This window comes from Acromyrmex echinatior, chromosome 6 (genome assembly GCF_024713525.1).
Source record: "Acromyrmex echinatior isolate Ae372 chromosome 6, ASM2471352v2, whole genome shotgun sequence".
Lineage (NCBI taxonomy): Eukaryota > Metazoa > Arthropoda > Insecta > Hymenoptera > Formicidae > Acromyrmex > Acromyrmex echinatior.
Genome location: NC_141857.1, coordinates 8,113,375 through 8,136,493, shown reverse-complemented (window position 1 = coordinate 8,136,493; position 23,119 = coordinate 8,113,375). Strand labels below are relative to the sequence as shown.

Below are 23,119 nucleotides of genomic sequence, written 5' to 3'. Positions count from 1 at the left end.
TCTACGTACTCTAACAGAAATAGAAATATTGGGTTATCTAAAAAGTATCCGCGGTACTTTGTCACTAGATATATGACCATCAACACATATCTAGACAAAAAACCGCGGATACTTTTTAGATGACCCAATAGCAGTAAACTTATCCATAAGGCGAATTTCGATCGATTGAAATTTACCTAATTGCAAGGTTATGGATAAGTTATTTCCATTTTCGTTAGATTACGAACAAACAACATCTCGATTAGCTCATCGGCTTAAGTGTAGTGCGGAAAAGGGCTGCGGAATAGAGAATGCGTCATTAAAACAATTAGCACTTGGAATAACGGAGAATAACGCTAATTGGTTGCTTCTATGGCGCAGTCGTTTTTTGCACCGTATGATTTCACCCTTAGGGTGCGTTCCCATGGGATGCGGAACTGCGGAACGTTCGTGATTGGTCACGGCTTTATTCCGTCGATTTCACCGTTTTCTGGTGTGCAAATTCTGATGCGCAATGCGTTGACGAGATGGAGATAAGTTGTCTTCACTTTATTTTAATTACATAAAAGGATGGAATATAACTGTAATATTGATTACCAAACGAATATTTTTCTCTGTATGAATTAATATGTATAACACAAGAGAATAACAATTTTGTCAAATAATTTGACTGGCTTAACAACATGACGAACAATAATTTTTTTAAACAGTTAACAAGAAACGAACTAATGTAATTTATTTGATTGTTCTTAAGGTCTTTATTTTTATATTTTGTAACATTGATAATGACCCGATCGGAATCGAAACATATATAATTATTATAGCTATTATTTTGTTTATTACAATATATTATGTTCTTTATTATTTATGTCGTTGGCTCTTTGCTCTCATTTTATTCTATATTCAATAATTTATTCTATGTTCTTAAGTCGGCCTCACTATGCAAAACTTCTAGAAATGATGTAATACTATTGGGTCATCTAAAAAGTATCCGCGGTTTTTTGTCACTAGATGTGTGTTGATGATCATATATCTAGTAACAAAGTACCGCGGATACTTTTTAGATGATCCAATATTTCCGCCGCGCGGCAAAAGTTGGATTGAGTTCAACTTTTGTCGTGCGATGGAAATTATATAATATATTCCTTCCGAGCAAGCGAGACGTTGATTGGCTATTGCGCCAACTTCCGCCGCGCGACAAGCGTTGCCGCGTTCTGTGTGTAGGAGTTAATATTGCTGTAGTAATACAATATATTGTACAATAAAAAGACATTTCGATGAGCGACGCGCAACGCGACCTCTGATGCAAAATAAACGTTTTGCTGAACGCAGCTTGTGTATGCGCGAATAGTACTAATTGTGAATACGTGCCGTCGATCGACCTAACCTTGATTTCGCCGAATTTTTTACACGCATCTAGATAGAGAAAGAAATTTCGAATGCTCAAAGTTGTGTATAATTCTTTGAGAAATCCGGTAAAATAATATAAATAATATTGAAAAAACTTAAAACTGAAAATTGTAAATGTGTTAATAATTTTTATAAATAAAATTGTGCATTTCGCACTTTTAGGAAAAAAAGAGATATACATACGCATGACGAAAGTCAAGACATTGCTGAGAAAACGTGTCTAGAACGAAATAGCGTTTCATGAATGACCGGCTAATTGAATGCATTGTCTAGAAACTCTCAAGACTTTGGTGTGTTACCAAAAATCAAAAAAATGTTTAAGAAGTATGTGCTGCTTATTATAAAAGTGTAAAAGGACAATATTTTGAGCAGTACGATGTATTTAGGGTGGTTCTTTAGTAAATCGAGTTACCATAGAAATATCTAATTTTTTTACATAATGAAGTACCGCAATTGACCTGTGCAGTTCTACTATAGGTTAATGATAAAATAAGAAAAAAAAATATTGAAAATGTAACCTTTCATGTATAACATAGACAGATAAGGCTCGCAGACACTTCTTCGACTAACTGTACATAAATCTTACCATAGACTTTTCTCCAAAATGAGATTATAATAGTTTAAAAAATTACGATTTTAATGCACATAAAAGTAATAGGTTAACGGCCATTTTGGAAAGATATTTATGTGCATGACTTATGCGCATAAACTTGCATATAAATTTAATCTCAAAAAGTAAACATAATCTCATCTTGTTTTCATTCGATGAAGATACAGCTTTTGATTTATTATCATATGTTCCATACTATTTTATTAAGATATACATGTAGTTTTAATATTTTATCAAAATTACGTATACTTGTAATTTTGGATGGGTCCTGGAGGCATCCCAAATTTTCGGTACTTTACTAAAGAACCACATTAAACAATTAAAATATATATTTTGTGATAGAAAGTGCTCAGCATTTCGTTTTTTTTTTTTTTTCAAGAATACTCTGGTGAAAATTCTTAGAATTTTTCAGAATTTCTTTATAATTTTACAACTTTCTCACATTTTTTTTATACGAATTGGAACATTTCTCAGAAAATCTACATTTTTTTCATAATTTTTCATATATGTTAATTATCGTAAGATTTTGTGTAAGTATAATTTTTGGTGAAATCTTATAAAATCTAAAAAATTTTTAAATATTTTTTCAAAATTATGGGAGAAATTTCAGAATATTTCAGAATTCGTTTGTACGAAAAATTCTGAGAGATGTAAACTTTCCAGATATTTCTGAAAAATGTTCCAATTTGTATAAAAATTATGAGAAAAATTTTCACCAGGGGCAGTTTTAATAAACATTAAATATTCAAGTTTCCATTATAACTCATGACATTACTGAAATATTTGCTAATTATTTGTGTTCAAAATGTCACTTAAAGTCATCCCAACTCTTAGATTTGACGAAAAGGACAGTGTTTCTGGCGTTCAACAATTGAAGTCATCTGTACAGAAAGGAATTCGTGCAAAGCTTTTAGAGTTGTATCCTCATTTAGAGAGCCATATAGATGTTATAATACCAAAGAAAGACGCTTTTCGCATTGTGAAATGGTGAGTTATGATATGTAAGATAAGGCATATGTAAGAAATTTATTCGTAATTTAACCATTTTCTTTCTTTGATCAGTCACGATCATATAGAGATCATAGTGAACACAGCAGGAGATCTGTTATTCTTTCGCCAACGTGAGGGTCCATGGATGCCTACTTTGAGATTATTACACAAGTGTGAGCTTTCAAGTCGTTCGCTCAAATAAGAAAAAAAAATTTAATTTTTTATTATAATATATATACATTTTTTTCAGATCCATTCTTCCTTCCAATGCAACAAGTAGATAAAGGTGCCATTAGGTTTGTTCTTAGTGGTGCAAATATAATGTGCCCTGGTTTAACGTCAAAGGGTGCAAAGATGATGACTGTGGATAAAAAAACAGTTGTCGTATCCTTTTTCAGCGTAATATAAATCTCAAAAATTGTAATACAGTTACTTATATTTTCGACAATGAAATACAAATTCTTAACTCAAAATGTAGGCTGTTATGGCTGAGGGGAAGCAACATGCATTAGCTGTTGGAATTACAACATTGTCAACAGAAGATATGTAAGTAAAAAATATTTTCTTAATGTATGCTTTTAATCTCTCTCTTTCTCTCTCGCATATTTAATTTATAGCATATATAATTTGTAGCATCAAGGTGAATAAAGGAGTTGGCATCGAAAATTGTCATTATTTGAATGATGGACTTTGGCAAATGAAACCAGTGAAGTGAGACTGATTGTACTGAATTGTGTGAATTCAGGATATAATCAAAGAGCCATTTTGCATACAGATGTTTTTTTATTCAATTTTCTTCACCACCATGTAATCATTTCATATGGAACAATTTCAGGATAATGTTTGTGTCCACAGTGTTATGGATCGTAATAAAATCAAGTTTATTATTATATTTTTATCATATAAATTAAAAAATTACGAACAAGTCCTTGCTGGCGCAAGGATATAGAGATAAATATAGATATATCATGTAAACGCGAAAATTTAGAATAGCGTTTGTAAAATAAAAAATATTTAAGCAGATCCCGATTTAGCATCTACCTGGCCCTCTTGATTCTCCGGCGGACCGGAACGTTCGTTCTCACAGTGTCCTGCGGGCGCAGAATACGGAGGATTGTTGGTATCGGGCCCAGATGCGGGAGCTATGGCGGCTGTTGTGCCACCTACGACGTTGGCACCAACGTTATTACTTTCAGGAGCAACTGTATGAGGTGATTGTGGATGATAATGCGGACTGTGTGGGCTATGTGGACCATGACCATGTGGCCGACTTATCGGATGGGGATATTGCGAATACGGCTGATGATAATACGGATGAGTATATTGTGGATAAGGTTGATGATACGGTTGTTGCTGAGAATAGCTATAAGTGGGATGCGGCGGTCTTGGAGCTAAAGGAACGTTCTGCGGTTGTTGTGGGCCTGGTCCGGACTGATATTGCTGACCGTAAGCCTGATTAGGTGGCATCATCTGCGGAGCATGTGGTCCCTGCGGTGGCAAAATCTGCGTGCTCTGAGTTCCTTGCGCACTCTGATGTGGCGGCATTGAATGATTTGGCAACATCCCTTGTTGATGGGGATTATGTTGAATGGGTACAGTGGGTGTGGACACGTTTGGTGGCATGTTTGGCGGAGTCGAATTTGCAGTTGCATTTGCACTCGCAACTACTGCTGCGACTGCAGCTGCTGCCGCGGCTGTGGTAGTCGGTTGTTGGGGTGGCATCACTGTCGTTATTTGTGGCTGTTGTGACTGCGGTTGGGGTTGCGATGGTTGTTGTTGTGATTGCTGTTGTTGTTGTTGAGATTGTGATGGCTGCGGTGGCTGTGAAAGTATTTGATGCTGCTGGGGTGGTGGTGGCGGCGGCTGATGCTGCTGAGGTGGCTGTGATGGTGGTTGATGCTGCTGTATTGGTGGGAGAGATTGATGTTGCTGAGGAGGTGTTGGTTGATGTTGAGGCGGCGGTGGCGGTGGCGGATGTTGTTGCATCGGAAGCGTTTGCGTTTGTTGCTGATGCGGATGTTGTTGAATCGGATTAACTATATTGTTGCAATACATCCCAGAGTTAGTAGGGTGTTGTTGATTAACATTTTGTTGCACTGCTGATGGTGCTTCGATCTTAGTCTCAGTATATGGAGGTGACATTTTCTTATTCATTTCAACATTGGGTTTTTCAGCATTGCCAGATTTCTTCTCGATCGAATCATTGTCAGAGATCTGTACAAATAAGATGGTATTAATATTTCTTAGTACAATGTGTTAATATTTATGTGAACCATCTGTGTATTATTTAGTAGTATTATTACATCAGGCTGGCTCTCGTCATTAAGTGATGCGGGAGTTGGAGTCGGAGTGGAATTTGGAGTAGAGTCACTAGACGCTGGTCCATCCGAACGATTCTCTTCTGTTCCCTTTAGTCTTTCTCGTCTTAGAGCATCATACTGCCGTTCTACCATCTTGTTAAAAGTTTCCTCATCTACCGCCGGTTTACAATGCTGAAAGAAAGAATTATTATGTTTGCATGCAATATTATTCTCTTTAAAAAAATTATATACCTTTTTCAATTCTTCTTGAAATATTTCACTAGTTTCTATAAATTTACGTTTCTTTGCCTCAAATTTCTCTTCAATTTGTTGCAATTCAGCTTCAAGTTTTTTCTGGAAATATTCAAAATATAATATTTCGATACATTTAATTAGATATTAATTATAAAACATATTACTACATTAATTACCTGATGCATAGTCAAGGATTGTACTTGGCGACGTAAAACTTGCATTCTTTGAGTGGTGACTACAGAGCGAACATCGGGGACAACTGTATCGCTAAAAATCTCATTAATGAGCCGATGATTTCTTGTATAACGTGAATAAGCCACATGTTTCACAGAATATCCATCATCTTGATCTATTAATTAAAACGAGTACTATTGTAATAGATATGCATTAAACATTTATAATCACTATTACTTACATACCATCATCATCTTCAGCTGGTAAAATATCAATCCTTCTATCCTGAGCCGCTTGACTTTTGCTACTGCCTGATGAACGTTCATGACTCTCTCGATCATCATTATTTTGTTGTGCAGCACACAACGCTGCATTAAATACAAAGATATGTTATAAAGTTATTTAATCATTATAGGTTTTACTACGAGTTTTAAATCCATGTTTGTTACACCTACCAGACTTGCCACGATTTTTAGCTGCAATATAAGCTAGATATGCAGGTGAGTTATGATAAGTTTTCAAACTTTTTTCATATTCCACCTATGTTAAATAATATGTGAATGAGTCAGTAATTTTTAGAATTATATAAAAAGTAGAATGTATTTTGTGTACCTTCTCAGTTTCGTATTCCTCGATGAACTCTGTCTTATCCTCCTCTGGCAAATCTCTCCACATTTGCCCAATAATCTTACCAATCTCCCATAGCTTTAACTCAGGATTCTGAGCTTTAACCTGATCCCATACCTTTCTACTGTACCTCATGTATGGCATAAGAGGTTTCTCTGGTGGCTTGGGTGGTTTTGGCATACGGGAGTCAGCCTAATTATAAATATTATTAGACTTTAAATAATAAATCTTTTTAATAATGTAAATTAATATACTGATATAATATTTTGTATAATCTATCAGTTGTGTATATTTTTAAATTTTATATAAAGTAAAATACATACATTAGTATTCTTTCCAACTTTCTGGGGCGTAAATCCTGGATGACTATGGGGAGTTTGTATAAATGGACTCTGCGCATCTTTCTAAACATAAGCAGATTGCCTCAATTAAATTCAAGACTCATACAAGAATATTTTTATCATAAGTTTGTCTACTTACACTATTTGTTGAACTGCTCGAACTTCCACCAGATGCTCTCATACGTTCTACAAACAACAAATATACAGTTTAAATGCTTCAAAATTTAATTGTCCAAGTCGGGAAGAGAACAAAAATTGTTCGACTTACGGTTGGAGGCTACGATGTTCGAGGTAGCCATCGCGACTTGCTTGTAATTCGCTGGCAGTGCCATTTTGTATTATGACACTTGAATAAGGAAAAAACCTTCTGGGGAAACAGAGCAAAGATCTCTGTGAAGTATTTCTGACGTTGACGCTGTCGTGAGTAGCACTTGTCGCTCTCGGAAATGTTTAGAGGCGATACTCGCGATTAAAGTTACGATAAGACCGACCGATTGACAGGCGTCGCGACCATTGACGATGCGTATGGGTTGGGAATAAGCTTTCGAGAGATTCCCAGATAGCCTCGAGTCAATAATTTGCAACGAGACTGAACGAAACACGCGAATATCCCGACACACCTCCAAGAGATTTCGCGGGAACTCGTGGAAGAAAAGAAAGAACAAGCGTTTCTTGTAGACGTCTCGTTTTTCTTCAATTTCTTACACCTTGCATTCGTGAAATTCACCAGAGTCGCCCTCTATTGGAGCTAGAAACAGAATCCTGAGAGCAGTGAGAGAGGCCATGCCCGGGATTTAAGGCCTGTTCTTTTTAGCTGAATTTTTGCACCAGTTTATTTTTCTTCTTTTTCTCTCCAGGACAAAAAAAAGAGGAAGAAAAATGAACTGGTGCAAAAGTTCAGCTAAAAAGAACGGGCCTTTTATTTTGAAATGTCTCTATGTTCACAAAATGTGGGTATTATTAATAACTATGTAGCCATGTGTCTATGATCCCGTCGATAATGTCCACAATTTTGGTTCTATTCTACACTAGGTCCATGATCAATATCCATTTATCGACATTACGATTTTATCAACGCAGTGTTGAAAACAGTGTGATACATAGTTCATATAAATTAATAAAATTGATGTTGATGCCGCTAATGCATAGCGATTTCCGAGGTTCCGAGCATATCTGATAATCCGACTATTCGATCCGAGCGATTTATGCGAAAAATGCTGGGATGGTCTCTCATGTTTTTCTCTGCTTCTGCAAAAATAATCAGAAATAGTTGTATTTATATAGGTATGTAATAATTGTTAGAAATCTTTTTTCACGAATGTTATTTATTAACCTTGGAAAGAAATCAACATGATTGATACAGGAATACATAAATGATGTAATTCAAATATGTAAATATGAGACTAATATAGAAATCCTTTTTTGACGTCTATCAAAGATCGAAAGTTGTGTAATTCAAATTAGCACATCGTAATTGTAGATCTTTTGGATGCCTAATTTTGCTATGTAACGCTATAATTTAAACTTTGCGATATGTATCTTTAAAATTATTTTAAAAGTATTTATTTAAATTATTTATTTTTAAAATATATCCCTGACATATTAAATCTAAAAATATTGAGGGACACAAAACATTATGGATTGTGTATTTATGCTCAATTAGGTTAAAATCCAATAGAGTAGAATTTAAAAAAAAGTATCCTTTGTTTTTATTTGGGAGCCTTGAAAATCGGAGCTTTATGAAGAATATAAGTTTCATAATTTGATAAAGTAACTTTATTAAATTTGTACAATATCTTTCTGCGGCTGTTTTGCATAGGCAGTGCTTCAAATGATTATACGCAATCTGCTAAAAAAAGATTCTTCTCTGTTTCATCTAAAATTTATTCTTATAATGTCGTTTATCCGAAGAATGTATCTTCCTAATCATATTCTGATCGTCAGTATGTATCATAGATAGATCAAGAGATATATTTAATTTGTATACAATATGTCATAGATTGGTTTCGGCAGGTAATGATTGCACAATGCCTGTATTCTTTCACTGCGCGTCACAGGTGTGTACCGCCGCATCGGGAAAGTCTTTACTACAGCATCTATTAGAGTTCTCGTGACAGCTGTTAAATCAGCTTCTGGTCCTTGGGTGTACTTTTCCAGAGCCAGCATTTCTGCCTGAAATAGTTCCTGACCGTATTCCTTGCGAGTTTGAGGATCCAGTTGAGTCCACATGTCTCTGGCTTGCTCGAGCAGCGCAGTGTTATCTTTCAACCATGCATTACCAGAGACGTATTCTCCAGTCTCGACGATCACAACGTCGACACCCCATCTCCGCATTTCCAGTCTTAGGCACGATCCCCAAGCTTCTACAGCGGCCTAAGATATATTTATAATCTTCTATTGATCTACTCAAGCTTCATTAATGTCCTTCCAGTCTTATGATTATATGTACAAATAGACAAGCCATACTTAACTATGCGCATGACAAAGAGGATTTACCTTAAGGGCACAATAAATGCCTCGGACGGGACTCGGTATCCGCGCCAGAAGGCTACTAATAAGAACGATTCGGCCCTTTGATCTCCTAACCAGAGGAAGAAATACCTGTACAAAGAAAGAAAAAAGAATATTGCGCGTTCTGACATTTTTATAATGTTTTACAGTACCTGTGTTAAACGCGCTAGGCCAATGAAGTTGATGTCTATGCTTCGCTTGAGAACAGATGGGGGCACCCACTCGCATTCCCCGAGAGTCACCCAAGCAGCAGCATGCACGAGTGCCCACAATCCTGAAATAACGTAGCAACGATGACGTAGAAGTAATCCGTTACACCAATAATCTCAGGAAGCTTTAAGAGATAGGGCGATATACCAGGAGCTCCGTCAGGCAAGTTTTCGTTGACGTAAAGGAAAGTCGAATGTATATCACGTTCGCTGGTAATATCTAGTTGTAACACGTGCAATCTTCCAGACGCATGGTCTTTTAACTTCTGCATGATATCTTCATTCTCGGCTTTGTTATTGAATCCAGCAAATACAGTGAAACCCTTAAAAAGAGAGAGAGAGAGAGAGAGATCACAGATGTTGTCTTTAAATTATTCAATTGGTCATACGAGCATATATGTTTTCACGTATAATTACCAAATCATCTAGTTGTTTAACTAAAGCGTATCCAACCCGCGAATCGCAACCTGTGATTAATACTGCCTTTCCTGCTGCAGTAACCTGTTGCATCAAGTAGACTATTAGGAAAACATAGTGTTTATAATTTATTGAATCATGAACTGATGTAATGAAGCTTTATAATGCTTTTGATAATCCATTGAAAGCCATTGATCGGGCGATGACGATCTCAAAGTCCTTTGTAAAAAAAAAGAGAACTTATGAAGCAGGAAGTATGGTAGGCAGTGATAACAGGTGCGTTATGCAACGTTTGTTAAAAAAGGTCAAAGGTCTCAATCAGGCCTAGTGTAAAATTCTATGAGAATTCTGATATAGAGGGCCTTTGAACTTTCAAATGTTCACAAGCATATGACATTATAAAAGGTTGAGAAGGACATATGATTTTCATTATAGGAGTGCGATATGATTAATGTAATTTTGAAGGTCAGAAAGGTTTACAGTTTTTTATGTAGTTGTAGAAAAAGTTTTATATAAAATTATTGGGGAAAAAATGAGTAATGTATTGAAGATTTGCGTTACACAATGCAAATAGCTTACCTTTAGATTATGATAAAACAATGTGGATCCTATGGATATGACCAATAGCAACAAAAAGAGTACAAAGCTAGATGTCTGTGAGATCCCAAAGGTGTTTAATATAGTTGCCAGGATGACTGCAATTGCATGTGAAAATGCAATAGGTAATAGACATCTCTCTGCTAATTCCCATGTCTGACTATCGTCGGTTTCTTTGCTTCCATTCGACGGCATTCTTGATTCAGATTTTTGTATCAAAATTTTAACAAAACGTGATTGACTCCATTCGAATAAATTGATGTTGCTCACCGAGGAACCCTAACTGGGCTATGCCTGAGCTAACTTTAAACTTAAAACAGTATCTAGTCTCATTGACATCTAAATATAACTACAGTGCTGTGTCTTAAATTTAAAATCTCCTAGCGAATTGAAATATTTGAGAATCGAATTTATACTCTCAATAATTAATATTAAATTCTGCATTTCTTTGTAACATTACAATAAATAATGCAAGAATATATATATATATATATATATATATATATATATTGCAATAACAAAATTTAAATAAAGAATTTGTGTATACGATAATTAAATTAATTTAGATTAATGATTTAAAAATATAGAACATATATACAATGTTACATATAAAATTTAATTTTATCATTGTAATGAATTGTGTTTAATTATTCTGTATATCATAATTCATTATTAAAATAATAAAAAGTATATAAAATTTTCTATTGTATTTTAAATCATTGTCTGTTTTTTCATGACATGTAGTTTTTATATTATAACATTTCAAAGTAGTGCAAAATAGTGAGAAGTTTTATGTCTATCTATTCATTCTTTAAATAAAATTACAAATATCCATTCCGATTTCGTATATTTATCTGAACATAATATATCTAGATATCGCAGATTCGCAAAATTATTTTTATTTTCAATCTCCTTCAGTTTTCAAAGAAGTGGATCGATTGACACGTGTCGTGAATTATCTCATCAATCTGTGCATTTTGCATCGGCCCTCTTTGGTGACGGTCGTGCCGGAGTATTTTTGTAAATTTCTCGTCGGTGCTGATAAAAAATGAGCGCGGCTGCGACTAGAGTGGGGTAAGTTATTGATTTCCGTGTAGGGGTGCTACGGCAGAGGGTTGGATGGATAGGCAGAAGTGGGTGGGGTAGATGCTGTGTCGGGGTGTCTCTCGTTTCGCGCGTATATACCTGCGAGAGAGTCTACAGGGGGTATAAATAGAAGGGGTAGTTGCACCGTTGACCCAGTGTTGGGTTGACACACGGTCAGTTCAGTCACTCAAGGCATCATATACACATCACTCTCTTTCTTTCTGTCTTTGTCGCGTCGCATAATCGCCGTTGTCTCCACTTCTATTCATTCTTTTTTATCCGCGTGAATTGTTGAAGAAGAAAGGAGAAAAAGGAGAGATCTCGCTCAAGTCCTTGTTGAGTTCTTCAAGTCAATCCAACGCAATCCTGAACACTGCCCTTTCATACCTGTTTGCTTCTTTCGAGCGATACAATTTTTTATCCGGGGAATCGTCGAATAGCGATACGACTGCAACCTGGGGCATAATCGTCAAGAGAGCTATTCTTCGATGCTGAAAAAATAAGAAACAGCGCCTGTACACACCGTGTTCATCATAATCGTGTTCGTTACATTTTTCACGCGTAAGGGCGTATTCCTTCCTCTGTCATCGTCGGACGCACGGGTCACTCGAATTTCCCCGACACATCGTCGAGACACGGACCAACTAATGTGCAACGAGAATCAGGCCTTAGCAGCAGTCAGTTCTTTTCAAGAGAATAAATCCTTTCTGACTTAAACAATTGTTGCTTAATTATCGTTGGGCGTCGGGGATTCCCAATATCGTGAGACCAAACAGAATTAATCGTCAACGATTAGTAGAGTTAAAATCTGTTCTCGTTCACCGATTGTGCAGAAGAAATATGTCGGAAACAACCGGAGTCACGCAAGGGGTGGGCAATCCTTACAAGATAGTTGATCACACCAGGGAGCGAAGAAAGGGTATCACCGCCTCGTCGTTGAAGGAGTTGACTAACGTCGCACGTAATCGACTGGCGTTTCCCGTGGATGCGGATCTTACGATCGTGCTTGAACAGGATGGTAAGGAAATATTCATATTACAACATACAGCAATTGTTAGTTCTAATATCTCTTCTATATTGGATATATTGTTTATATAAGGGATGAAGTTTTTTTCATTTTTACATGCTGATAAATATTATTACAGGAACAGAGGTAGACGACGAGGAATATTTTGCCACGTTAGAAAGAAATACAAGCTTGATGGTGCTGCATGGTGATCAAAAATGGGCCGCTGTGGGCAGCAGCAAGACAGCGTCTCGTTGCATCGTTGTGGATAATGTGGATAACGCCGAAGGTGGTTCAAAGGTCGATAAGATTCGACGACGGCGAACGCTCATTGAACCCCTGGTCTCGTCATTGCACAGCGACCCGTCGCATATCTCGCTCTTAGGAGGAACAGAGTTGGAAACACTCAGTGATATGGATCCTGACAGTTTAGGCGACATAGTGCCTGACAGGTAAGTAATGGACAATCAGAGTGACTTTGATCACTTGATTAATATGATCAGTTTAATATGATTAATTCGATCAACTTTTTAACTATACAATTCTTCAAATGTGCCAACAAAAAAAAACAAAAAACCATAAATGAAGAATCATTAATCATTAAAGTTGAAAATTATTGATAATTTACTCTTAACAAAGTACTACTTATTAATTAATAATTAATTAAATTAATTAGAGCTTGAAGTCACCTTTGTTATTTAAGATAATATATTTTCTACATTATCAAGACATTGCTATTGATACTTTATATTTAATCAAGTGATTGTCTTAGGACAGCATCATTAATTTCTCTGTTCCAATCTTGTTATAGACTCTTCCTCGAGCAGCTGAAGGAAGCTTCAGGTAGATTCTTAGTGGAGAAACGGCAAGCGCAGGAATCCATGGCTCTTCTCCAGATGTACGCGAGCGGTGGTGAGATGGAGCGAGCGTAGGCCATGTGGGGGGTGGGCGCCCTCACATTAGCAAATATGTATAGAGTGCGGCGTCGCATATTCTATAAAGGTCGCCAACTACAACAAACTCTGATCCTATTCTGGAATTGAGCCCGCTATTTACACAAACTGAGAACTGAGAGTAACTGAGAACAGACAAGCGTTAGTCGCTCAAGCTGAACGCAGCTGTGTCAGTGAGGAGAATCTTATGTTATCTCTCGCGTACGCGAAGAACACGCAGAGATAAAAACATTGTACAGAGACACGAAACACAAGTAGTTTACGTTCGCCCAACAATTTACTACCGTAACATCAATAATAATAATAATAATAAATGATAATAGTAATAGGTTTCGCATCTTAGAGGAAATAGTAACTCTAAGTTTTTTGTAGAATTTTTTTAATCTATATACATACGAGATTCAGTGGCACAACTATGCTTTGGCAATACTTTCCATCCTTAGTGAGCGTACGGAATTGCTTTAATACAAAATTCAAGAGAGATTACCTTGCTATACCGGCAGAAATATACACGTGCAATTTAGCTGCTAATTTGAATAATATATAAGAAAGAAAGCCGCGCGTAAGTACACATTTCAGAGTGGATATTCCCGTCGCGATATTGTCATATCAAGTCTTAGCGAAACGGGTTTTGTTTATGGGATTTTTGTACTTAGATATGTCATACTGAAATTTGGTTCAACGAAGATCGATGGAATATTTAAGACTGAATTTATAGAGAAAACGAAAACCACCACCATTGATATCATCAATTCATTGTACACTAACATTAGCGACATAATAGCGACAAAAAAAGTCGATATCAGTCCTTTGATACCAAGCAAAATTGTGCTATTTGATAAAAAAAAAAGAAAAAGAACACGTGGTAATCTGCAGCAAAGAAAGAACATAAGTGTTTCTGACAAGATTATGCATACACACTAGGTACTAAATATTATTCTAATTTTATGATTACGTAACCAATAATCTAAACGAACGATGCTATATTTACATTAATGTATTTTTTGAAAATTACGAAATCAAAATATATTATATACATTTACTATAAATTTTTTAAAACGAAAACTGTAACGAAAGTGTATGTCTACTCTCCGCAGAAATGCTCTATATCAATATCGTGACGTTCTTTAATATAAATATATATATATATATATATATATATATATATATATATATACACATACATACACACATATACATATATACATACATATATATACATACACACATATATCGTAATATATATAATCACCAGCCTCTTGCGCACTATAATCGCATTATACATATTTGTATTAGAATTTGTGCCACCACTCCGATTGAAATTTACGAAATGGTAGGCAAGACAATAGCCAGTATCGAACTATTTGCTATCTCACTGTATGATCAAATGTATCATTAAATATCAGGCGCAACGTTTTGTTCCACAGATCGATCTTAGGATATTAGTTTATAATAAATTGATGTGATTGATACTATTCTCGAGATAAACGAGACAACGCGTTGGAAAGTATAAAAAGGACGCATTAAATAGTACTGCCAGTTAAAGGGAAGATCGATTAATGCTCAATGTCCCAGATCTCAAAGAGGAAAGCGCATTTTTTTTTAACACCGGCATCTAATGCATGGTACCATGACATTATATACTAACAAAGGACGTCACACAACTGTCCGGTACCGATTTGATTCTCCGTGAAGTATGTTGTTAAACGCAAAAATCTAAGAGATACATTGGTTTTTATACATATGCTAACTCATTTAAGTTTAAGGGGTGAAACACTCCTTTGAAAAAAAAAACGGTATTTCTATTTCGAACCGAATATCGGAAGTATAAAAGATTTTTTTAACAAAAATACAGTTTCAAGAGTACTTCAATGCTGTGAAGAAAAAAAAATTAATTTTTTTCACAACTTTTTTGTTTGAAACATTTTTTTCCATCTTTTATACTCCGACGGTATTCGGCTCGAAATATGATTTTTTTGAGTTGACGCACGTATTAAAAAATGGAAAAAAATATGGAAAATCAAATCGGTACCGGACAGTTGTTTGACGTCCTTTGTAAGCACATACCTGTTACTCATTGCTACATGTATATCTTAAGAATAGAAATGCACTTAATAAGTTTAATAAAAGTTAAATTTTAACGGAATGCAAGAAGTTGTCGTCTATGAGTTGATGTAGAGTGTCGGAGGCATCCTTTACCCGACCAGATGCATTGCGTAATTGACACACAGCCTCTTGTAACACCAATTCACTTCTCAGCAGTTGTCGGTTAACAGCTGACAATTCTTGTACGCTGGTTGTGATTGCGCCCTCGGTCATTTGCAGAATGTCTCTATCCAAGGTTTCATTGCATTCGTCTGTTTAACATATGTCAATTTAAATGATGTTCAAAATTAATAAGCGATACGTATATACATATATATACATATATTGGTTTTGTGTTTTAAAATATAATTTAATGTCTTTCATAAATGCTGTTTTATAAGAACTTATAAAAAAATTCTTTGTACAATATAACTTATAGATAAACATTGTAATTATGCGAATGTAACTGTGTAGTAAATCGAAATTGATTTAGAAATACGAATCATTGGAAAATAAGTTATCGATATTCCACACATGAACAATCTCATAATACTGTTTAGCTATAGTTACGCACATTGTACTGCTGTAATATTAATAAACGAATGTTAATAAAAATAAAATTCGTAAATATTTTATTCAACAAGCTTGCAATACTTGATATTTTAATGAATAGAAAAATAAATATGTAATTAATTAGGTAATATGATTATAAATATCTTAAGATATTAAATCACTTACATAACTTTTTATGAAGTAAACTATTATACTTGATAGAACTTTTTTTAGATCTTGGTATTTTAAAATCTGTATAAGGAGGACATGCCATGGCATCTACCGCTCCGCTAATACTACTCAAACTTGTTAAATCTGTGAATAAAAATTGAATGTTAATTAATTCCTTATAAATTTAAAAAGAGTCAATAAAACTTACCATCATCAGATTCTGGAGCTTCGCCTGAGATAATGGTACCGCAGTATGTAGATGGTGTTCGCATTGTAGGGAATCCTAGGCCCTGCATATAATAAAATTTGTAGACAATACACTTTTTATGTTAACTGTATTAAATTAAAAACTTTTAGCATAAAATATAATATGTATATAGGTATATATATGTATATATGTATATATGTATATATGTTACACACAGTGACAATGTTTGATGCATCATCGTCAGACTCTGGAGCTTCTCCAGAAACAACTACAGCTTTTAAATCCATTTTTTAGGAAATATGATGTCTGTAATCAAATTTTCATAACACTGCAAATAAAAAAATATATACATTAATACACAAGTATAAAAGAATTTAAAGATATTATAAAAAGTAATTATCTTTCAATTTATATATTTGTTGTATATTTAATGTAATTTGAAAGATTTTCTTTCTATTTATCGTTTAAAATTTATGTAACGACATTTAAATCTACATACATACAATCAATTAGCTATCAATTAGCTATCAATTTGAGGTTAGTTATATTATTAGAAACATACACAATTTGTAAATTGTTATTTTTTACTGTCTCAATAAGAAAACAATACACATGATTTAAGACAACACGATCTTTTATTTTTTAAGTCTGTTTATAATTTGTTCTGAAAAATACTATTATAATTTTTTGTGCGACATCACTGAACCAAAGACTGCCAAAGACTTTCGGATATGAACTATAAACATCTTTTATTGATAACATTATCATGTACATTTTTAACATTTGCATTTAGCAAATAGAATATAATTATTAAAAAAAAATTATTATATTCTATAATTCTTATAATTAATATGAAATATGAATACATAACATATATATTTAACCCTAGCAGGCCATTCGGATTCTATACGATTTTTTACATTGTTGTAACTTTTTTATAATATAATTTGAAGATCCGGATTGAGGCGAAAAAAAAACTAACTGTCCATAGATATGATAAGCCTGCAAGCGTTATTCTCAATGTGAGAATGTATGAAAGTTTAAAGAGGGTACTTGAGACTCATACATAAACTAAGTTTTTGTCATTCTAAGTATTCCTTTATTTTTTATTAAATATACGTTTCGGATAGTATAAACGTAAGTTTACACGAAAATGTAGAACTGAAAAGAATTTATATTTATATTTCAATATAATAAATAGTAGAAATTTTATAATTTCTGTCAGTCTTCAAAGATCGCTCGGCCAGAGCGGTTTTATTGCTTTAGAGCAATCCTCTAAACTAAACCCTGATAAACTTAATTATACATAAGTACTATAATAATATTTATACATGTACAATCCTTTAGCTACCATTTTATATTGTTTAAATAATAAAATTTTATTTATTAATTGTAAACTTATGAATAGATTTTTCAAAAATGTCGATTTTTGATAGTTCAAATAATACTTTTTTGAGCGATTCATATCGTACTATTTTTTTTGTTAGTCCAAAGGGTCAATTAAAAAAATCGTATGGGTTTTTGCTTGAACATTAAATTTAAAAGTTTGGGAATTTTTTATCCAAAGTAGTCATTTTTTGTGAATTTTTCAAATAAAATTTCTTTGTAATTAATTGAAAATAAAATATTATTTATTTGATTCATATTTATCTGTTTTCGTTTGACTTTGAGATATAAATTTCACATGTTTTGAGCTAAAAAATACGTATTCAGTTCAGAGATATAGCGTGACAAAGTCGGATTTCACATACTCTGATGAGGCCGGGAAGGTAATCAAAAATAACAATGGTCTACTAGGGTTAATACATGTGTGTATGTATAATATATATTAAAAATAATTGATTTTGAATATGAGACTGAATATTAAATTGTTTTATATTTTATTACATATCTTATTTTACATGTTGAAAAAAAAGCTTATTTACTTTTTATTTTACATTTAAATATACTTTTATAATTTATCACATTATTAGAAAATAAAATTTAAATTAAGGAGACATTAATAATATCAAGAATATTACAGTTAATATAGATAACATCAAGAACAATACAGTTTTTCTTAATATATAAAAAAACTACATTATCCACGAAGAATATCTAATTCCTCAGGTGTGACGTGCATTCTTAATTCTTTCTCGCGAATCAGATCTTGAATTTGCGTGAGAAGTTGAGGCGCTACTTCAGCTGCATCTATGTAAATACTTCTTGCCCATGGACATTGAGTGACGCTTTCATGATAAATCTCTTCTCCTTTTTTCTCACATAAATTATGCTCGCGCAGAAGGAGCATATACAGTCTCCATAGCAATGGGCAACATTGTGTCGACGGTATTCTGAAAATAATTTTGTATATTTTATACATCATAATATTTATGCATTTAAGTTCATCTTATAAGGATTTATATTATATTATACCTGGAGAGTGTTAGATGAAAAGATAATAACTTATTTAGTGCGGCATTCATTGCATCATGATGATCAAGTTTCATTAGAAGACCAATACGTCTATGAGCAGCCAGACACATTGCTATGGCTCGCCACAATTCAATCTCGGTGCTTCTACTATTGAATCTCCAAGTTGGTAATTCACTCTGAAATGATAATTATTTTATAATTCTGTTATCGATTTAGAAACGTCCTATAGCAGTTGTTACAATTTCATTACATAGTATTAATGTATTTAATATAATTTTTACCTCTATTCCAGCAAATACAGATAAAGCATAAAAGTTATTCGGATATGTATTTAAAGTTTTGCTTAGGGTTTCTTTTAACACAGCCTGCATACTTTGAGTCCGCTCGTAATGTAATTGCAGAATTGCAATTTGACTTTCGTACAACATTTCCTGCAATGTTTAAAAAATTTGTTGTACAGAATTGTTTAATTTAAATTTATTTATTAATAATATTTAATCGTTCGCAGAATGTTAAATTAGTACCTGTAAGTAAGGATAATCCTTGGAATGATCAATGCAGTTCCTCAATGTGTTGATAACAGTTTGTATATCACCATCTTTAATATATAGAAAGTATGCATAACATACGATAGCATCACATTCTAAGTTCGACAGGAATAAAGTATCTTTTTCTTGTTCATTGGGAGGGACTTGCAGAAAATTTTGTACACACGAATATAAATATGCTTCAATCAAAGATTCTTGATTTTCGTTTTTGTTAGGTATCATTTGACCAAAGACTTTTAGTATCCAGGATCTGTGTGATTCGTTGTACGTTCTAATATCAAGCAAAGTCTCGATGAATGTCCTATATACATTAAAAAGTGCTGCTCTTTCACACATATTGATAATCGCAGATGGGCATGTCCCTTGAGATTGAATAGCGGTTTCAAGAATGTTCATACAGTTGCTGAATCTGCCCATTTCTAGTTCTATTAAAGCATATTCTTTATAGAAATACAAGTTATTTCTGTTTTCGTCCTTTTTTAAAAATTCTTTCAATGTTGCCCTCAATTTTTTTCCTCTGCAACAAAAAAATTGATTCATGTTGCATGCGGAATTAAAATTAGAATTTAGGTAAATATGAATCTTACTTATTGTCATGTTTTAAAGATTCATCTTTGCCGAGAGATACCAGTAATCTTTCTAATCGCAACCACCAGACATATATACTTGTCCGTTGTAACAAAGGTAGATTTTCCGCGATCGTATGAAATATTTTGCGTACAAAATCTAAATATGGTTCCTGTGCCGGATGAAACTTGAGATATTGAGGACCTGATGTTAAACGTCCTTCAAGAACGTCCTTCAATAATTCTTTCCTTTGATTATGACCAGCCATTTCACCTACCATAGGATACATAAATGGAAGTAATACTTCTAAAGATTCTACTCCCCAATGAAAGTTTGTCAATAATAATTCCTATAAAAAATATAAAAATTTTTTTTATATATTTTTATTAATTTATTCCTATTTCTCTGTAATCTCATTTAATAAATAAGATAATTTTACTTACTTTCATATAGCAATCACGACAAGGTAAAAGTGGTACTTTCAGACATAAAAGAGAATAAATAGCCATTTGAAAGTTTGAATTACGGGAAAGAATTGGATGTACAAAGTCTGCTACATCTTCTGGTAAAATAAATCTTCTAGAATCTCCAACTAATTCTAACTCATCCCTACTAACGCTAATCCAATGACAATTTTCTCTCAATGACTCAGTTCTTTGCCATAGTTGATTTAATGGTAATCGTGACATTAATATCATTTCTTCCATTCCAACTGAAAATTAGTATTATTATTTAGTACTATTAATAGCATATATTCCATATATTTTAACATTGCAAGACTCCCATTAAGTTCTTTTTGGAAAATTAATTATTAGGTGTTGGAATTAATTCGTAGCGTTTTACAAGTGATGGGAAGTACTTTCATTAATGTATTTTTTAATGCTCATGTGAAATAAATAACATTCTTTCATTAAAAACGCTACGAATTAATTCCAACACCTAATATAATATATATTTTATACTTATTGTATACGTAAAATATGTGTACGCATTTTTCACATTTACCTCTTCAATAATTATCATTAAGTTATTACGTAATGTCAACGATTTGGCATAAGTAAATAACTTGAAATACTTCCTGCAATTTGAATAATCTGTATAGAATAATCTTAACAGAAGTCTTTTATTGTAACTTACAATATTTAATATACTTACTTAATTTTTTTTCATCTATAGATCCTCGGAAGGATAAACTATTTTTGTTTAAGTTTAGATTCAAATTTAGATTTAAACGTATTGTTTCCCACATTTGTTCCCATAATCCCGTCTGTCTCAGGAAAATCAAGCATCGATACAGCATATCTAGACGAAATATCGAATTAATAAGATATGTGAAAGAAATATATTAGGTGTTGGAATTAATTCGTAGCGTTTTTTAATGAAAGAATGTTATTTATTTCACATGAGCATTAAAAAATACATTAATGAAAGTACTTCCCATCACTTGTAAAACGCTACGAATTAATTCCAACATCTAATATGTATAATAAAATTAAAGTGTTCATCTACTTACGCAGCAACTGTGCATCATAAATGGAAGGATTTGTTCTTGAGCGTTGTCTCAAAACACAGAAGCATTTTGAATATAAATCTAATACTCGGGGTACAGTACACATTGCTACTGAACCTTGTGTGACCATGATAAAGTGTTGCCACAGCATAATATTCCCTGAATCTTTATTAACTAACATCTCTAATTGATTTGATAGTTCATCAGACGGTGTCAACTCTGTCATAAAATGTAATTTTAATTTTAACAATTCCTTGGAATCTGTATTTTTCTCGAGCGCTTTTTCAACAATAGATAACTTTTTCAATACTGTAGATCGATGCATATCTTTAGTTAATTGGTGTCTTTGATAATAAGTCAAAGTATCCTGTAACATTTATATTAAAATATTGTTACATAATTTAACTTTGTATCATATACATTAAAACATAACAATGCTACTTGTAATCAAAATGTACAAAATATATTAAATACCTGAAAGTAAATATATTGCAGCCAAAGTTCAACATTATGTGGGTTTTCTGTTAGTTGTTCATTAAATTCTCGAGTTTTACATTTTTGCTCCTCTTCCAAGTTTTTACACCAAGAAGATATACTTTCGTTTACTTCATCATCTTGCTTCATTAAAGCCTCTTTCTCATTCGTTTTCTTGATAATTGTATCTTTTTTCTTCTCTGTTTCTGCAGAATCAATATTTTTAACATAATATCTATGAAACATGTCTTTCTTTGGTTGTTTGTTCTTAACATAACCAAGAGATTTTTCACTAATATCATAATATGGCCTCGCTCTGGGGCAGTATGTATTTATGTTATTGTTCCCTTTATCTCTATGTCTGTCTTCAAAGTATACATTTTCGACATCCAGCTCATAATCTGGTTTATATCGTTTACTGTCGTGCGTACGTCTTTTCCTATCTGTTCTTTGGCTTTTATCAATTTTCTGTTTTGCATGTACTTTTGTATCTCGAGAAATTGATTCAGATAGTACTTGCTTTTCTGTACTAAGCAAAGATTCATGTAAAGACTCGTCTGATGAAGAGTATAGGTCAGGAGGTTCTGTTTTAATTGGAATTTGTGTTTGAAAACTCGAGTTTGACAACCATTTGGTGGAAACATCTGAAATTAAAGCATACAATACAAATATCCAAAAAGTACACTAATTTTGAAGCGGAAAATAACGAAAAAATAATAATGTATTTTCAATTTGTCTTCACAATGTAAACATTAATCAAAAATTGAAATAATTACTTATATCACCACTGCTTGTACATTCAGTTTTATCGTTTGAATAAGCAGGAAAAAGAGACATTTCTTCTTCTTTTACTTTTCTTCTTATTCTTTTAAGCGGCACAAAAATATTAACTTTTCTTTCTAACCTCTATTCCCAGCAGTCAACTTACGATTTTCGCAGATCGGCAATCACGATTATTAAACAGAAAAAAGTATACAGTTTTACTGATAATCGATAAGAGCGATTCTTCTTTCAGTAGGTACTTACGATCTCTTCTATTACTAACCTTAGTTTGATCGAGTTGTTTCTTACTTCAATCGCTACGAGGCGATATTGCTGCAAAGCAGATTGAACAGCTGTTTCAC

At 33.4% G+C, this 23,119-nt stretch overlaps 6 protein-coding genes across 13 annotated transcripts; 2 read left to right on the top strand and 4 right to left on the bottom strand.

The window, feature by feature from the left end:
* The first annotated feature begins 1,222 nt into the window (after positions 1-1,222).
* On the top strand, positions 1,223-4,012 carry MCTS1 (malignant T-cell-amplified sequence 1 homolog). 3 transcript variants are annotated; one of them, XM_011054719.2, is made up of 7 exons: positions 1,223-1,454; positions 1,552-1,713; positions 2,834-2,986; positions 3,062-3,162; positions 3,240-3,373; positions 3,468-3,535; positions 3,623-4,012. In XM_011054719.2, the coding sequence occupies exons 2-7, from the start codon at positions 1,703-1,705 to the stop codon at positions 3,702-3,704; spliced, it is 549 nt and encodes a 182-aa protein (XP_011053021.1). In that variant the 5' UTR covers positions 1,223-1,454; positions 1,552-1,702; the 3' UTR covers positions 3,705-4,012. The 3 variants fall into 3 exon arrangements, with proteins under 3 accessions (XP_011053021.1, XP_087263300.1, XP_087263301.1); XM_087407174.1 differs by lacking the exons at positions 1,223-1,454; positions 1,552-1,713 and adding an exon at positions 2,246-2,289; XM_087407175.1 differs by lacking the exons at positions 1,223-1,454; positions 1,552-1,713 and adding an exon at positions 2,246-2,289 and having other exon boundaries at positions 3,607-4,012.
* LOC105145271 (uncharacterized) lies at positions 3,753-7,444 on the bottom strand. Its single transcript, XM_011054718.2, has 10 exons — positions 6,955-7,444; positions 6,826-6,872; positions 6,669-6,749; positions 6,331-6,537; positions 6,174-6,258; positions 5,964-6,086; positions 5,721-5,893; positions 5,542-5,643; positions 5,293-5,481; positions 3,753-5,203 (listed from the first exon to the last, which is right to left on the bottom strand). The coding sequence occupies exons 1-10, from the start codon at positions 7,016-7,018 to the stop codon at positions 4,004-4,006; spliced, it is 2,271 nt and encodes a 756-aa protein (XP_011053020.1). The 5' UTR covers positions 7,019-7,444; the 3' UTR covers positions 3,753-4,003.
* A 362-nt stretch (positions 7,445-7,806) lies between these two features.
* Positions 7,807-14,324, top strand: LOC105145273 (DNA fragmentation factor subunit alpha). Of its 2 annotated transcripts, none has more exons than XM_011054721.2 (4): positions 7,807-7,970; positions 12,340-12,524; positions 12,652-12,964; positions 13,324-14,324. In XM_011054721.2, the coding sequence occupies exons 2-4, from the start codon at positions 12,347-12,349 to the stop codon at positions 13,442-13,444; spliced, it is 612 nt and encodes a 203-aa protein (XP_011053023.1). In that variant the 5' UTR covers positions 7,807-7,970; positions 12,340-12,346; the 3' UTR covers positions 13,445-14,324. The 2 variants fall into 2 exon arrangements, with proteins under 2 accessions (XP_011053023.1, XP_011053022.1); XM_011054720.2 differs by lacking the exon at positions 7,807-7,970 and adding an exon at positions 9,430-9,569.
* LOC105145274 (D-beta-hydroxybutyrate dehydrogenase, mitochondrial) lies at positions 8,440-10,816 on the bottom strand. The gene is made up of 6 exons (XM_011054724.2): positions 10,403-10,816; positions 9,824-9,907; positions 9,555-9,729; positions 9,350-9,471; positions 9,183-9,287; positions 8,440-9,059 (listed from the first exon to the last, which is right to left on the bottom strand). The coding sequence occupies exons 1-6, from the start codon at positions 10,613-10,615 to the stop codon at positions 8,661-8,663; spliced, it is 1,098 nt and encodes a 365-aa protein (XP_011053026.1). The 5' UTR covers positions 10,616-10,816; the 3' UTR covers positions 8,440-8,660.
* Positions 14,325-14,446: 122 nt separating the features above from the next.
* On the bottom strand, positions 14,447-17,245 carry LOC105145275 (uncharacterized). 5 transcript variants are annotated; one of them, XM_087407178.1, is made up of 5 exons: positions 16,981-17,245; positions 16,697-16,809; positions 16,482-16,563; positions 16,289-16,417; positions 14,447-15,822 (listed from the first exon to the last, which is right to left on the bottom strand). In XM_087407178.1, the coding sequence occupies exons 2-5, from the start codon at positions 16,766-16,768 to the stop codon at positions 15,596-15,598; spliced, it is 510 nt and encodes a 169-aa protein (XP_087263304.1). In that variant the 5' UTR covers positions 16,769-16,809; positions 16,981-17,245; the 3' UTR covers positions 14,447-15,595. The 5 variants fall into 5 exon arrangements, with proteins under 5 accessions (XP_087263304.1, XP_087263305.1, XP_011053027.1 ...); XM_087407179.1 differs by having other exon boundaries at positions 16,985-17,245; XM_011054725.2 differs by having other exon boundaries at positions 17,044-17,245.
* Positions 17,246-18,338: 1,093 nt separating this feature from the next.
* On the bottom strand, positions 18,339-22,965 carry LOC105145277 (nuclear exosome regulator NRDE2). Its single transcript, XM_011054728.2, has 10 exons — positions 22,772-22,965; positions 21,996-22,639; positions 21,525-21,888; positions 21,167-21,313; positions 20,455-20,723; positions 20,032-20,360; positions 19,421-19,961; positions 19,178-19,327; positions 18,897-19,072; positions 18,339-18,814 (listed from the first exon to the last, which is right to left on the bottom strand). The coding sequence occupies exons 1-10, from the start codon at positions 22,830-22,832 to the stop codon at positions 18,562-18,564; spliced, it is 2,934 nt and encodes a 977-aa protein (XP_011053030.1). The 5' UTR covers positions 22,833-22,965; the 3' UTR covers positions 18,339-18,561.
* Positions 22,966-23,119: the final 154 nt, after the last annotated feature.

Bases quoted from the DNA above. Each gene is read 5' to 3' on its own strand.
- LOC105145274 (XM_011054724.2), bottom strand. From the start codon at position 10,615: ATGCCGTCGAATGGAAGCAAAGAAACCGACGATAGTCAGACATGGGAA. The intron at 9,472-9,554 runs GTATATCGCCCT...ACGTTATTTCAG, and splicing joins CTTGCCTGACGGAGCTCCTG to GATTGTGGGCACTCGTGCAT. The intron at 9,288-9,349 runs GTACTGTAAAAC...TTCTTTGTACAG, and splicing joins GCCTAGCGCGTTTAACACAG to GTATTTCTTCCTCTGGTTAG.
- MCTS1 (XM_087407174.1), top strand. From the start codon at position 2,261: ATGGGTCCTGGAGGCATCCCAAATTTTCG. The intron at 2,987-3,061 runs GTGAGTTATGAT...TTCTTTGATCAG, and splicing joins GCTTTTCGCATTGTGAAATG to TCACGATCATATAGAGATCA. The intron at 3,163-3,239 runs GTGAGCTTTCAA...CATTTTTTTCAG, and splicing joins TTTGAGATTATTACACAAGT to ATCCATTCTTCCTTCCAATG.
- LOC105145273 (XM_011054721.2), top strand. From the start codon at position 12,347: ATGTCGGAAACAACCGGAGTCACGCAAGGGGTGGGCAATCCTTACAAG. The intron at 12,525-12,651 runs GTAAGGAAATAT...ATATTATTACAG, and splicing joins GATCGTGCTTGAACAGGATG to GAACAGAGGTAGACGACGAG. The intron at 12,965-13,323 runs GTAAGTAATGGA...ATCTTGTTATAG, and splicing joins GGCGACATAGTGCCTGACAG to ACTCTTCCTCGAGCAGCTGA.
- LOC105145277 (XM_011054728.2), bottom strand. From the start codon at position 22,832: ATGTCTCTTTTTCCTGCTTATTCAAACGATAAAACTGAATGTACAAGC. The intron at 19,073-19,177 runs GTAAAAATTATA...TTATCATTTCAG, and splicing joins CTGTATTTGCTGGAATAGAG to AGTGAATTACCAACTTGGAG. The intron at 18,815-18,896 runs GTATAATATAAT...AATTATTTTCAG, and splicing joins TTTCATCTAACACTCTCCAG to AATACCGTCGACACAATGTT.
- LOC105145271 (XM_011054718.2), bottom strand. From the start codon at position 7,018: ATGGCACTGCCAGCGAATTACAAGCAAGTCGCGATGGCTACCTCGAAC. The intron at 6,873-6,954 runs GTAAGTCGAACA...TGTTGTTTGTAG, and splicing joins GAACATCGTAGCCTCCAACC to AACGTATGAGAGCATCTGGT. The intron at 5,894-5,963 runs GTATGTAAGTAA...TTTAATTAATAG, and splicing joins ACCAGCTGAAGATGATGATG to ATCAAGATGATGGATATTCT.
- LOC105145275 (XM_087407178.1), bottom strand. From the start codon at position 16,768: ATGGATTTAAAAGCTGTAGTTGTTTCTGGAGAAGCTCCAGAGTCTGAC. The intron at 16,564-16,696 runs GTGTGTAACATA...TATTATATGCAG, and splicing joins ATGCATCAAACATTGTCACT to GGCCTAGGATTCCCTACAAT. The intron at 16,418-16,481 runs GTAAGTTTTATT...TTTTATTCACAG, and splicing joins AGCTCCAGAATCTGATGATG to ATTTAACAAGTTTGAGTAGT.